The following is a 14,410-nucleotide window of genomic DNA, read 5'->3' on the forward strand; positions in this document are numbered from 1 at the left end:
GGGTTGGTTCTGCCTGAGCAGGGGCTGGACTTGATGATTCCTGAGGCTAGCCCCACTCTTCTATGATTCTGGGATTATTGTTATTTGGGTTACGCTGGCACCTCGAGGCCACAGCTGAGATCAGGGCCGCACAAACACATCGTGCGCAAGCGTCCCCGCACAAAGCTCTTCACCCAGACACAGCTGACAAAGGGAGGGAGAGGAAACCAGCCAAGAGAGGAGAAGTGACTTGCCCAGGGTCACACTAACAGGTCAGTAGCAGAGCTGGCAAATAGAATCCGAGTCTCCTGGCTGCCAGTCCCATGCCATATCTGCATCACCCCGCTGCCTCTTGACCTGCCCCCCCAGCCAAAGAAATTGCCCGTAAAGATCATCTAACCTTCCCAGCTGGAAGCCCTGGGAACCCTACCCATCCTCCACCGCCTTGAGAGGACCCCGCGTTTCAGGGCGGTTCTGCCGTGTGCCGGGGCAAGTCCTTCCCGTAACGGTTGAGCCAGGGTGCAGCGGAGTGGAGGTAAGTGGGCACGTGGGAGGACTTTGCCTCCTCCGATCTCCTCCACACACCAGAGTGCGCACTGTGATCCCTCAAGTGTGGTCTCCCAGAACTCCCCCAAATTCACACGCTGCACACCGTGGGCCGCTCTCCCGCCCTCTGGGATCTGTGCCGAGAGCTGCCTCCCCGGGATGATGTGGAATTGGCTTTTAGCAGGCCAAGCCTAGCAAAGACTTTATTTGACCGTTAGCTTGAAAGGTCCAATTGGCTCCCAATACTCCCTTGTCTCAGACCTGGCTGGAGTCTGCCAGCCTGTCTCTGCCCCCTTGCATTGTCCCCTGTGCCGACCTGGAGCCAGCAAGGCCAGGATAACATGGGACAAGAGGTTCCCCGTCCACCTTGAACACTCCCTCCGAGGGCTGCGTCAGACCCTCCCGGCCCAGCCGCCCCTGGGAAGGGAAGTTTGCTTTCAGAAGCCTTGGGGAGGGTGGCGGGTGTTTCAGGGGGTTTGTGGGGTTCTTACGACTTTCCCTTTGTGCTGCGCCTCTCCTGTAGTTCTGCAGCAGTCGCTGTGTCTGCGCTTCCCCTCCCGTTCGGCTTGCTGAGTACGGCCCCGGCTCTCTGCATGCCGCCCGCCCCCTTCCCCTGCCCTCAGCCCTTGGCTTGGCTCCCAGTCCAGGGGGTCCAGCTGCCCTTCCTGACACCGCGGCCCGGGTTGGCGTTCATTTTCTCTCTCTCTTTCTCTCTCCCTCTCTCTGTCGTTCCAGAGACGAAGCAGCCGCTGCTGCCGCCCCCAAAATCTCGCCCCCCCGGCTTGAAATTCCGCCTGCAGAAAAGACTACGAGCCCCGAAAGGAACAAGGCCCATCCTCCGGTCGGCCCCTCAGGAACCCCTCTGCCCCTCCAAAGGATCCAGGGACCAGGGAGCCAATGTCCTCCCATCCTGTCCTAGCTCGGCACCTCACCCCGAGGGCGGCCCAAGCCCCAAATCCCTTGCTTGACAGAACTGGTTGCCGGCCTTATTATGTTTTTTTAATTCGCCATTGTTTTTAGACTTCTCTGGTTTGGCGTTGTCCGGCCGACCTTTATTTCCCCTTTTTTATTGTGTCTGTGACATTTCCTGTTGATGAGTAAAGAGGGACTCCGTGCCCTGGTCTTCCTTGCATCTTTGGTTGTCCTTGTGTGTGTTTTTCGGCCGACCCGTCGATACCGTAAGCAGGTAATGGTTGTGTCCCTCGCATACTGAACGGAGGTCCCTAGGGAGCGAGCACTGGGCACGCTTTACAGACACGGAGTTTGAGTCTCCTCTCGCTTGCACTCTTGTGCGTCCGTCGCTGGTGGCCGTGAGAGCAGGCCCATCGCTCTGGTGGCCGACGAACTGGCTTGTCTGAGAGATTCCTTCTCTGACAGCTAAACCTTTCGAGGCCAGGGCCTGGGACTTCCAGCAGCCGAGCCCCCAGAGGCGGGGAAGAGAGAGGGAGTGATTTCAGCACTTCCCCGGCACAGCGTGTCTCCTTGGAAGACACTGGCGCTCGAGCAGGCGATGCCGGGGACTCCGGTTCCGTCGGCTGCGCTTCCCTCGCGGTCGTTCCGTGGGGGTCTGTGCCGCCTTACGAGCGAGCCCCGAGGGGGAGCCTGCCTCTTTCTGACCCAGCTTTCGCCCTGTCGAGAAGGGTTGGCCGTTGCCCCGGCAGGGAGCAGTGTCGGGCCCAGCTAACCCGAGGCCTGCTTCTTCTCCCCTTAGACAAAGACGAATGCTCCAAGGATAACGGGGGTTGCCAGCACGACTGCCTGAACACCTTCGGCAGCTACCAGTGCCAGTGCCGCAGCGGCTTCGTGCTGCACGACAACAAGCACGACTGCAAGGAAGGTAGGCGGGTCCCCCGGATGGCAGGGAAGGTCCGACCGTCTGGCTGGGCTGCTCGTTGCTCTGAAAGGCTCGCTGCCCGATTCTTTGCTTTCCTCAGCTCTTCCTCTGGGATAAGCCTTTGGGAGGGGCGGGTGAGTGAGTTTGGGGAAAGGAGGGGGGAGAAATGAGCCCCCGACTGACTCCTCCTTTGGGATCCTCTTCCTGCAGCCGGCTGTGATCACAAGGTGACGTCCATCACGGGGACCATCACCAGCCCTAACTGGCCCGATAAATACCCGAGCAAGAAAGAATGCACATGGGCGATCACCACCACGCCTGGGCACCGCGTCAAACTGGTAACGTATAGGGCAAGGGGTCAGCAACAGAAAAACACAATATAATGACCGACCCTCCCGGTCCTCATATGAAGTAAACAGTCCACCTCAGACCACTGATCCACGTAGCCCATTGTCCTCTCTCCACCTGTGGCCACCGTCCATGGATGGCCGATGGAGCCGTGGCACGTGGCGGAGGAAGGGAACAGTTAGGTAGTAACATCCCCACGGGGCATTTCTTGTTCCTGTTCCTCGGCGAGCGGGCAAAGGGGAGGGAGTAGATTGCAGACACCTCTGCACAGAGCCTTCCAGCTGCAGTCGGACGAACGTGGCTCCTCATAGAACGGCCAGAGACATGACTTGGAATCATAGAGTCACAGAACACTAGAACTGGGAGGGTCCTCGAGAGGTCTGTCTGTCTAACCTGCTCTTGAATATCTCCAGTGATGGAGATTCCACAACCCCCGTAGGCAATTTATTCCGGTGCTTCACCACCCTGACAGGCAGGAAGTTTTTCCTAATGTCCAACCTAAACCTCCCTTGCTGCAATTTTAGCCCATTGCTTCTTGCTTCTGCAATTTAAGCTCCTTGCTTGTTCTATCCTTAGAGGCCAAGGGGAACAATTTTTCTCCCTCCTTCTTGTAACACCCTTTTAGATACTTGAAAACTGCTAGCACGTCCCCTCTCTGTTTTCTCTTTTCTAAACTAAACAAGCCCAATTCTTTCAGTCTTCCCTTCTAGCTCATGTTTTCTAGACCAGTGTTTCTCAGCCAGTGATACGAGTACCCTTGGGGTACTCGAGAGAGGTCTGGGGAGTACATCAACACAACTGAAATTTGGAGAAAACTGGATTTTTGTTTTACAGCGTTTTATTACTTTTGTACTTTTTACACCCAAAAATGTCATCGCCCGCCTGACTACAGTTAAGTTGTTTAAACAAATGTGTTGCAACAGTAGGGAAAAAAATGGTGTGTCTGAAACCTGTAGGTATTGGGGGTATTTATAACTTTTTTTTAAAAAGGGGTGCTTTATAAAAAAAAAAGATTGAGAAACACTGTTCTAGACAAAGACTGTGAATGGCTCGCTAACTACAAAAGCAGCTTCTCCTCTCTTGGAATTCACACCTCCAGATCAGCTGCTAGAAGTGGGCCTCATCCTCCCTGATTGGATCCACCTCTTCATCTCCAGCCTGATTCTGGCCTGCATATTTATACCTGCCTCTGGAAATTTCCACTACATGCATCTGACGAAGTGGGTCTTTGCCCACGAAAGCTCATGCTCCAACATTTCAGTTAGTCTATAAGGTGCCACAGGACTCCTCGCCACTGTTCTAGACCGTTAATCATTTTTATTGCTCTTCTCTGGACCCTCTCCAATTTCCCCACCTCTTCCAGAAACGTGGCTCCCAGAACTGGACACAAGACTCCAACTGAGGTCTAATCCATGCAGAGCAGAGCGTAATGGTCCCCCATCACCATAGTACCTTGAGAGCCAGACTTCTGGGCTTTGCCACCTACTGTCATTGTAAGTGTCCTTCCATCTCCTCCCCTCTTCCCAGACCTTCACGGAGCTGGATGTAGAAGGCCATCAGGAATGCACTTACGACCACCTGGAGGTTTACAATGGGAAAGATGCCAAGGCCCCAGTCCTGGGCAGGTTCTGTGGGGCTAAGGAACCAGATCCTGTCATCTCCACCGGCAACAAGCTGTTCCTCAAATTCTTCTCCGATAACTCCGTCCAGAAGAAGGGCTTCCAGGCCACCTATTCCACAGGTAACTGGGCTTTTGACAGCTTGAGGCTTGGGTGAGTGGCAGGTACCTAAAACCTCCAGAGGGTCGTGGCAAAATCAGGCCAGGTGTTGTCATGTCCCTCCTTCCCCCCACATCTCCCTGGGAACATGGAGGCTTTAGGGACTCCATCCTTGTGTTAAATGTATGGAGAGGGGCAAGGTAGGAGAAGAGCAGAGAAACTTGGGTCAACAGGTGACAGCGGAGCAACATGGAGAGGAGCCAGTGTACTGCCGGAGGGCGGATTGGAACCTGGGACGAGGGATGGGAACAACTAGTTGACAAGCCAATGCTTATCGACTAGTCCGAAAGAGGCAGTCATGCGGGGGGGGGGGGGCTTCAAAGCTGACCCCAGCTGATCCCAGGGTCCATGCGGAGCTGCCACTTTGAAACAGGGGTGCGAGGGGGAGTATGGGGCCAGCACGGGGCTGCTTGAGTCCCCAGCTGGCCCTGTGCGCCCCACAGCACTTTCGCCTTTCAAGTGTAGCAACAGCCCTGGGGCTGTTCAAAGGCCGAGGCGCCCTTATGACTAATTGCAAATTGCATCGATTAGTCGATTAACCGGTTAATCTAAACTTAACATCCCTACCTGGGACCTCTGGAGCTTGGTGCGTGAGCCTCTGCTGCGGGGGTGGGGAACCTTTTTGGGTCAGGGGCCTCACACGAGTGAGAAGCTAAAAAAGAAGAACTCACTGACGTGGCTCCCGACTGAGAGAGAGAACGACACTCCCCACATCTCCCCTCCTTCCCCTCAGACAGCAGATCCTAGGGAGGCCCAAGCTAGTAGATTGTTTCCGCCAGCCCCACAGTGGGACGGTGGGGTGGGGCTGGAGTGCCAGCACAGGCTTCCCAATGCTGGGGGGGAACCCCAAGTCTCGGGGGCCAGATCCAGGCAAGCTGGGGGCCGCACCTGGCCCCCAGGCCTTAAGTTTCCTGCCCCTGCTCTACCACTTAAGCTAGAAGCCAACTGGCTCTCAGCTAAGACTGTAGAGCACTGTTTCTTAAACTTTTTAAGACTAAGAAACACCAAAGACTTTTTTTGCTGAGGGGAAAAAAAAAGCCCCCAGGGAAAAGTTGTTGAGCCAAAAAAAAAAAAAGAAAAAAAAGGAGGCTTGCCCTTTAAGGGCAGCCATTTTGAATTCTGTTCTCTCCTCGGAACGCACTTTAAGAAACGCTGCTGGAGAGCAAATTAGTCCTCTCTCTCTGTACGTGGTCTCCGTGCCACTGCCTGGGACAGGCCCCGCACCCAGCAGGTGTGTGGGTTACACAAGCAAAGCTGCCGCCCAGTTTCTTTGGGAAGTCGGTGGGACTCGGGATGGGGCGCTTCTGCGTGGCCCCTTTGGCCACCCATCTCAGCGCTGCTCAGTGCAAAATGGGTTGGCTGGGTCTGGGGCTATTGTCCAGCATTCACAAAACGCCCACGTTTGCCGACGTAGCAGAGAGGCCAAAGGCTGGAAGGGGCCAGAGGCCGAGTCTCACTCCCACGCCTACCATGCCACACAGGTGGGGTGGGATGGGCGTGGGGTGAGCTCTGGAGGTGGATGAGGCCCACGGTGGTGGCCGAGAGAAGGCGTTAGAACACGGAGCGGGCGACGGCGCTCTCTGGCAATAGCTGCTTGTCCTTCACCTCCCGGCCGTGCCCGTGTGCTCTGCCTCCAGTGTGCGGGGGCCAGCTGCGAGCTGAGGTGAAAACCAAGGACCTGTACTCGCACGCCCAGTTCGGAGACAACAACTACCCCGGGGGCTCGGACTGCGAGTGGGTGATTGTGGCGGAGGAAGGCTACGGGGTGGAGCTCATCTTCCAGACCTTTGAGATCGAGGAGGAGGCCGACTGCGGTTACGACTACATTGAGCTCTTCGACGGTTATGACGGGACCGCGCCACGCCTGGGGCGCTACTGTGGATCCGGGGTAAGCTCCTCAACTGTGCTCTCTTCCTTCCTTCCCCGGTCAGCTTCCGAAGGAGGGGAGATCGGGGCCACACCCGAGTGAAACTCTGTGCATGTTGCACACCCACATTTGGGAGCAAAACAGCAGCCCCCAAGCCAGGAATTCCGGGGCAGAGAACCATTTTTTTTGGCTCAGGAGCCGCTGACCCACAGAAAAATCAGGCAGCAGCATGACACAAGTGAGAACCCTCACGGTTGTGGCCCCCGACTAAGAAGGAGACCCTTGCTTTCAGACACTAGGGAGGCCCACCCTAGTAGATTTTGTGTGCTCCAGCCCCACAGGGAAGTGGCAGGGGGCTGGAGTGCCAATCTAACCCCCACCAGGTGGATTTGAACCTAGGACCTTAGTAGAGGAGCCTTTACCCTCCAAGCTAAACACCAGCTGCCTCCTAGCCCCTACTGTAGAGGTCTCTTGGTCTTCACTGTTGCTGTGCTCTAGGTGCCACTGCATGGGCCAGTGAACCACACTAGGTGCATGAGTTACACCAACATGGGCTCCCAAATGCAAGGGGTACCCCTGAGCCTCGGGGGCCGGATCCAGCACCTGAGCCTGAGGTTCCTCACCCCCTGCAATGATTGATCATTCGGTTTGGTGGCTGAACCGAAAAATTCAGGCGGGAGACAAAATGTTTTGTTTGATCCCAAATGGATTTTTTCCAAGTTTTTTTTTCAACATTTTGGGGGGTGGTCTTTCTTCACCCATTTATTTTTTAAATGTAAGCCAGTCTAGCCACATTTCTAAACAAAAAGTCGAAAACGTTTGTTTTGAAAATGTCAAAAATGGACCATTTTTTACTTTTGGGGGTTTTTTTCCCATTTGTTTTTGGATGACACTGTTCACTGGGGAGAGGTTGGACTGAAAAATGCCATTTTTTGGCAAATAGACTCTTCCCTGAAAAACGGCCTGGCCCAGCATTAGCTACTGGGGGATGCGCACAGGGTAAGGCCCAATAGAGAACAGAATAACCGATTATAATGCAAAGCCCAGCAAGCCCGTTGGAGGAGAGGGGGAAACACCTACCCTCCCGGGGGGAGCGGGGGTTGGGCCCAAAAGGAAAGGGGGAGGTAAGCCAAGCCGAAATCAGTGTCCACCCAGCATCCGTGTCCGCTGAATTAACCCAGTTCAGACTGGTGCATAAATAAACATTAAGCTGCTACGCCCCTTCCGCGGTGGGGTGTAAACTGCCCCATCCCACGACGTGTCCCGAGATTCATCCGTGACTCTCAGCCCCCCAGGCCTTCGCCCTGCCCCCTCCTTGCTTCAGAGCTGGTGGTGGTTTGCTGCTGACCTCTCTCAGTCGCAACGGACAAGCCCCTTCCTGCGACCCACTGAGCTGCACTGGGGGAAGGGGAACATTAAACAAGGTTCCCCTTGTTTGCCCCAGGGAGTCTGCACACCAGCGATGGGCAACCCAGGCTGTGCATTTGCCGCAGGAGTTGGCCTCCTTCATCTCAGTGGGCCGCAAGACTGTTGCAACCAAGTAGGGTTGCCAGATGCCTTCACAAAAAATCCCGAACATGGCGGGGCAAAAATTGGTTGAGTGAGGAAAAAAAAGGGGGAGACCATACTCGAGAGGGGGAAAAAAAGGTTGCTGCACCTTTAAATTCCCCTGTTCCCCCGGCTAGATGCGGCAGGAGGAAAATGTACCCACCGGCCTTCCGTCCGAGAAAAACAGAAAACACCCGACATTTTACGTGCACCGGTATTTTCTGTTTTTTTGTAACTGGCAGAAGACGCAATTACCGGACACCTGGCAACCCTACACGCCCATCTGTGGGGATCGGGCAGTTTTGCTCACTGTGCTGGTGTACCTAGAATGTGCAGGAGCCCTGGCTTTATGTGTCATTTTAGTAACACTGGTAGGAAAAGACGAAGTGGACGGAAACCAGCGGAGTCTGGCAGCCCTGCGCAGGGGCATCGTAACCAAAATGTCTCGCAGGCCGCTCACAGAACCCCGATGGGCCGGATGTGGCCCTAGGGCCGTAGGTTGCCCACCGCTGTTGTAGACTCTCAGACCCCTGCAGTCTTGCCCTGTGGGGGGAGAAACGGGGCCCTGACCGTCTCTCCACTCCATTGCCTCCCGCCAGCCCCCGGAAGAGGTCTGCTCCGCCGGAGACTCGGTGATGATCAAGTTCCACTCGGACGACACTATCAACAAGAAGGGTTTCCACCTGCGGTACACCAGCACCAAATTCCAGGACACGCTTCACTCAAGGAAGTGAGGGGCCACAGCCACCGGGGCCCCTCGCCACCCCCCCGCTGGAGGGACGGTTCTTTTCTGCATACAACAACCGCATGCGCGGGGCGGGGGGGCCACACAGGCAGACAGACAGACTGGACTGAGAAACACACCGCGAACCTCAGCACTAAGACACACTCACACAGTGGCCAAGGTGCAGTCAGCTGCTGGCATAGAGCAGATTTTTTTTTTTTGCGGGGGGGGGGGGAAGGGGTCTTTTATCTCTTTAAATACCCATTCCTGGGCCTCTTTGTTTGATGAAGCAGGGCAGCCCCTCCAAGCCGGAAGCAAATGTTCTTTTTAACCACTTTGCAACTACCGTTGATTAATCGATTGTATCCCCAACTCCCCTGGTCCCCCCCCCCCCCCCCCCCCCCACCCTCCAGGAGGTATCGCTTAATGCGGGAAAGCCCAATCGTGTGGCAGGTCTTTGCCTTTATAAACTTGACAAAGCAGGTATCGGCTCAGCTCCCTGAACGTCCAGACCCCACAGGAGCGAAGAGCCCAGCACGCCCGCCTGTTGTAACAGTGTAATAAATACTCGGTCTTGTCAGGCCGTTGGCCTTTTTAACTCTCCGCTCTTTGCGGAGTTTGTTGTCGTGGTGCTTTTCTGAGAGAAACCTAATGTGCCGGGGGCCTTCCCCCCCCCCCCAATGTTCTTAAATGCCTGATCGCCGGTTGGAGCGTCGTCCTCTCTCACGACCCATCGGTCGATCTAGAGACCGCCCCAAAGCAACTGCGGGAAGGAGTTCCATCGGCCCCAGTTGGAAGGTCTGAATCTAATAAACGGAACGTGTTGCAAACGAACCCGCCTGGAGTCCTCGCTGGCATGCGCCTGCCCACCAGGTATTCCCTGCTGTGTCCCTTCTTTTGGGGATCCTCTTTTGTCCTCTGCCACCTGCCGGTGGTCTCTGGCCGTGCTGACTCTTTTGGGGGGGGGGGTCCTTCTTTGCCACAGTCCCATTGGGTCTCCCTCTTGGGAGGGACACTAATCTCCTGGGTCCTGTACTCCTGCCGGCTCGCCTTCCGTGTCCAGCTCCTCCGTTTCTTGCGGGGCTCTTGCGGTAGTGGTGCTCTCCAGATGTTTCCAGCTGAGCTCTCTCTTTTGTGGGCCCTTTTCTGCGCTGTCTCCATCTCCCGTGGGTCTGATTCTCCTTTCGCGCACATCTTAAGGTGGAGGAATTCTAGTGGTGCCCATGGAGTGTCTCCAGTGTATGGTGAATGAGACTGAAAAAGGCCCACTCTATCTGGGTCTGGAGGCAGGAAAGCAGTGAAGCAAGCACATCAGTGTTACGTGTCAAGAAGCGCATCGGTGCTTTGCTGATACGGGGAGTTGCAGAGGAGAGGATGGGCTTGATTGTGCATTATTAAGAAGTACTTTTTGTACATGTTTTTGTATTCCAATCACTTTTCCCCTCACGCCATGTGCTAAGGGGAATAGCAGGAAACTGTTACAGAGTAATTAGACACAAGAGAAACCTGTAAGGTCAGAGGGGCACTTAGAGTCAGCAAGGAGCAGAGTCTTGGACAATGTTTCCTCTAATTCTTTTCTATCCGTGTGCAGAATAAATTTTGTTCCATGCACCGATGCATGTGAGGATGTGCACCACCAGGAGACAGACATGCTACCGGCTGGGGGCGCTCTGATAATTAGCGGAGCGGCCTTTGTCCCTCTGCTGGGTGGCCGCCCAAGCACTCGGCTTACAGGGATCACTGGTCTGTCCTGGGTGTGAACCCCAACGAGGCTGGGTCTCTGAAATGCTCAGGTGCCGGCACATTTGCCAGGAGGTGCCAGGTGCAATGAGAACAGCGTTCGCACACGAGCCTGTCTCTGACCCAGAGATGGGTCCGATCCCAAACTCCAGAGCTTCAGGACAGATCAGAGTCAGGCCTGAATGGTGCCCAGGGGTCCCGCTCAGACTGCAAGAGCCATTTTGCAGCAGAGGAGCCTTTGGACAGAGGCTCGAGACAAATAGGGAGAGCTCCTGGTCCTGTCCAGGGGAAAATCCAGATGCCTGGATCCCACTCTCCATCCTCAGCCCAAATAGTGGGCAGAGTCCTGGTCGGGCAGGGGAGTTGCCGGCTCTGTTGTGGGTTTGCGGGAGGCACCTGGGAAGGGAAGCCAAGCGCTGGAAACGTTCGCCCTCAGCCTTCCCAAACTCCTCTCTCCTCCTCGCTCCAGCCCAAGAAGTGTGATCCTGCCTCTGTCCCTCTCCTGTCCTGTGTCTCTCTGCATGAGTCGCTGGGACTCTCGCCTGTGGGTCTGCCTGTCCTGTCTTACGTTTCTGCAGCGTTTCTCCTCCCGAAGGGTCCCAAAGCACCCAGGGAGCCCATCCTGGGGGCTTAGCACCCCTGCGGGACCTTTGCCCTGGGGTGGGGTGACTGCGCGGTGGACAGCTAGGATACAGGGCGGTGGGAAACTGGAGGACACAGCAAAAACACTGCGTCAAAATATTGAATAAGAACATAAGAACGGCCAAAGGTCCATCTAGCCCAGTCGCCTGTCTGCCGACAGTGGCCAGCACCAGGTGCCCCGGATGTCTTTACAGAGGAACTGGGACGTCCGCCTGCTCCAAAAGACATTGCCAGGGGCCCCACTTCAGCTCCCTGGGAAGGGTTAACAGAGATGCACTAAGCGCCACCAGAGCCCCGCACAGCCGAGGCTCCGTCGTGGGGCAGGCCTCGTTCAGCAGCGCTGCCAATGACTCCAACGAGCGTTTCCCCATTCAGGGCAGAGGGGGTAGAAGCTGAGTACGGGCCTCAGGACTTGCGCTGTTCTTTCCATCAGTTCCCGCGTGTCTGTGGCGATTCCCGTGCTGAGCAAACTGCTCCGTTCGGCGTGGCTCTGAGGCTGGAGTTTCTCTTTTGCTCTTTCCTCGGCCCAGGGGTGCTAGAAAAAGAGAAAAGTACCCATAGGCCGGGGGTCGGTAATCGTTCTCACAGGGGGGCCACTTAATGCATTTTGAGATGCGGTCACAAGCCGGCTCCCTCCCCAGAAGGGGCGGGACCTGGAGTGGAAGGGGCGGAGCTGGGGACTATCTTCCCTCTAAAGTTGTCTGGGGCTGGAGGCTTTGAATGAAAAACACAGCAAAGGGCTCGCGACTCCTAGCCCCACCGCTACCGCATTGCCTGCGGTTGCTATTTAAAGAGATCGTGGCTCCGGCCTATGCAGGGGGAGCACCGCGACTGGCAACCGTGAGCCATTTAAATAGGATCTTGCGGCCTGAGCCACTGCCTGGAAATTCAGTGGCAGAGGCAGCAGGACAGACGTAGAAAGTGGCCAGATGCAATACGAGGGCTGGATCAAAGCGTGAGGTGGGCCGGATCCGGCCCCCGGGCTGCATCCTGCCCAGCCCTGCTATATACTGTGATGCTGGATGACCTAGATTAAATAGCGTGGCTAGCTTAGTTATCACTGACATTGTCCATCGCTCCTCTAGCCAGGACTAAGCTGGGACCCGTCCCCATTGAACAAAGTGAGAAGGGCAGGAAGTACACACACACACACTCACACTTACACACACACACACACACACTCCACATGCCAGATCACAGCGCCCCTCTGGCGAATCCAGGCGTTTAAGGAGTCCAGGAAACAGGTCTCCGAACTTTCTCCGGAAAGTGACTAACCTGCAGTCCGCTTCCTGACAGTCTCTGCTGCCAGCCTCGGTATGAAGGGTGCTTATGACATCACCCGGGCAGCCGCTGATGTCATAGACAGCTGGCGCGCGGCTCTGGAGTGAAGATGATACGGAGATGGGCCAAGTGAGCGGGAAGGGAGTGGTATGAGGCTCAAGAAAGAGAAATGGCAGGACATGCACTACACCCCTCGGCAGCTTTCCAAGAAGATCGGAGTCACCTACTCCATGGCCCAGTTCATAGTGCAGAGCTATCGCCGGCCACGCCACCCCAGAGCCGGCCAACGTGTCGCCCACCTGCAGCCAACTCCCAGAAAGCCCCACGGGACTGTGTGTAAGGCCCAGTGCACCTGTTATGTCAGGACCAGGGGCCAACGTGCTGGCGTGTCCTTGACATCTTGCAGCAGAGCAAAGGGGGAAGCGAAGGAGGAGACGAGTGACAGGGAGGCTCCGTTGGCATCCAGTGCCAAGGGCGGGAGGGGAGCCAGGAACAGCGGGGACTCGGATGCGCCTTCTCTTCTCATCGCCTCGCGATATTACTCCTGGGCCAAGTCCCGAAAGGAGGACGTGAGCGACGCTGATGGCCCCTCCACATCCTCCGCCAGGGGAAGAGGCTACCTGAGACCTGCGAGAAAAGCAAAACTTTCCAAAGGAAGGAAGACAAGGAGGAGACCACGTGTGAAAAGGAGAAAAAGAGCCATGAGCAGGAGACGCCAAAGGGCAAGAAACCCCCTCGCTTGTGTGCCTCCCACGCTGCCCTGCCAGGACCGAGGTAGAGAAATTCCCATCAGCCTCTTTCTGGATGTACCATTGACCATCTACCTGGAGGATGAATGGGGCACGTGGGCAGTGAAAGGAGAGGAGAGACAAGCTGGCAGGAAGCGGAGAAACAAAGGCGTTGCTGTCCAAGTGCCTTCCATGTGCACCACCGAGCTAGTGGCAGGAGGCAGCTACCAAACCGATTCTTCTTGTGGCGAGGGCGAATCCAGGACCCAGCAGTGGGCTGCAGCTGCATCCAAGACAGTGGCTGAGAGCCCAGGGGAGAAGGTGGCTCCGGTCCCTGAAGAGATCGCCTCTGACCATGGGCCTGATCCAACAGTAGGCGAGGTCCCGGCAGCCAGCAGCAAGCAGTGTGCTGGCTCTGGGCGGTGGGAAAAGCTCCAAAACTGGCTGCTGTCCTTCGGAATGTGTTTGGAAAATATAATAAAGTCCTAGCTCTCCCAGCCAGACCCTTTCCTGTTTGCTAATGCTTCCTTGGTCCCCAATGGGAGCACACTAAGGGCTTGTCTACACTGGCACGTTTGGTCGCCCAAAACTGCCTTTTGGTGACAAAACTGTGAGAGCATTTGCACCGCCCATGCGGCTTTTGTTGGGAAAAACACCCAGTTTTGACAACAAAAAACTTCCAGCCTTGCCCGAGACTTTTGGCTTTTCCCCTCCCTTTCTTGTCAACAAAGAGCCAGTGTGGACTCTTGCTGTTTGTTTTGTCGAGAAAACCGGCTTCCCCCAGTATCCCACAAGGCCTGCACAGATGGCTGTGCTCAGTGTTTTGTGATCTCTGCTGCCCTGCAGGCATGTGCCCCTCCCCCTTTCAAAGCTCTGGAAAGTGTCTGACAGCTGAGTGAGCTGCTCTGTTTGGGGAACAAAGAGCAAATCATTGGACTGCTCCTGTTCTGCCCTGCTAGGAACCCAGCGGCAGGGGGGCTGCTGCTGCCGGGGAATGGCTGGCAAGGGTTGCTGTGCTGCTTGGACATTCCTCAGCACAGAGAGCTCCCAGAGCTCCGAGGGAATCCAAGAAATGCAGGGATCAGCTCTGCCTTCCCACCACACTGCCCTGTGGGACACTTACCCAGAATGCTTTGCTCTATCTGTCAACAGGGGAGCTAGCCATGTGGCCAAGAACTGTCGACAATGGGAGGCAGAAAAACCAGCTTGACCGGTTCTCACTTTCGGTGACTGTTGCGCGTCGGCGGCACTTGTGTCTCCAAAGCTCCCCAGTGTAGACATAACCTCAGAGTGCTGAGCCAGGGACCAGGGGCGTCACAATGGGCTGGGAACACTTGCAGGGCGCCAGCTGTGAGCTGCAGGAGAGTCTGGCTTTGAGGGCCTGTTTTAAAGCCA

The 14,410-nt window shown here is 55.9% G+C and overlaps 1 protein-coding gene across 2 annotated transcripts in view; it reads left to right on the forward strand.

Moving 5' to 3' along the window:
• Nucleotides 1-13,516, forward strand: part of BMP1 (bone morphogenetic protein 1) — a 99,044-nt gene extending 85,528 nt beyond the window's left edge. For both annotated transcript variants that reach the window (XM_075910889.2, XM_075910890.2), the window contains exons 16-20: nt 2,237-2,362; nt 2,570-2,697; nt 4,235-4,448; nt 6,123-6,373; nt 8,500-13,516. In XM_075910889.2, the coding sequence (XP_075767004.1) occupies nt 2,237-2,362; nt 2,570-2,697; nt 4,235-4,448; nt 6,123-6,373; nt 8,500-8,634 (854 nt within the window). In that variant the 3' untranslated portion in view covers nt 8,635-13,516. The remainder of the gene's footprint in view (nt 1-2,236; nt 2,363-2,569; nt 2,698-4,234; nt 4,449-6,122; nt 6,374-8,499) is intronic.
• The last annotated feature ends 894 nt before the right edge of the window (nt 13,517-14,410 follow it).

The sequence above is a fragment of the Pelodiscus sinensis genome, chromosome 28, assembly GCF_052426305.1.
Source record: "Pelodiscus sinensis isolate ZL-2025 chromosome 28, ASM5242630v1, whole genome shotgun sequence".
Classification (NCBI taxonomy): Eukaryota; Metazoa; Chordata; order Testudines; family Trionychidae; genus Pelodiscus; species Pelodiscus sinensis.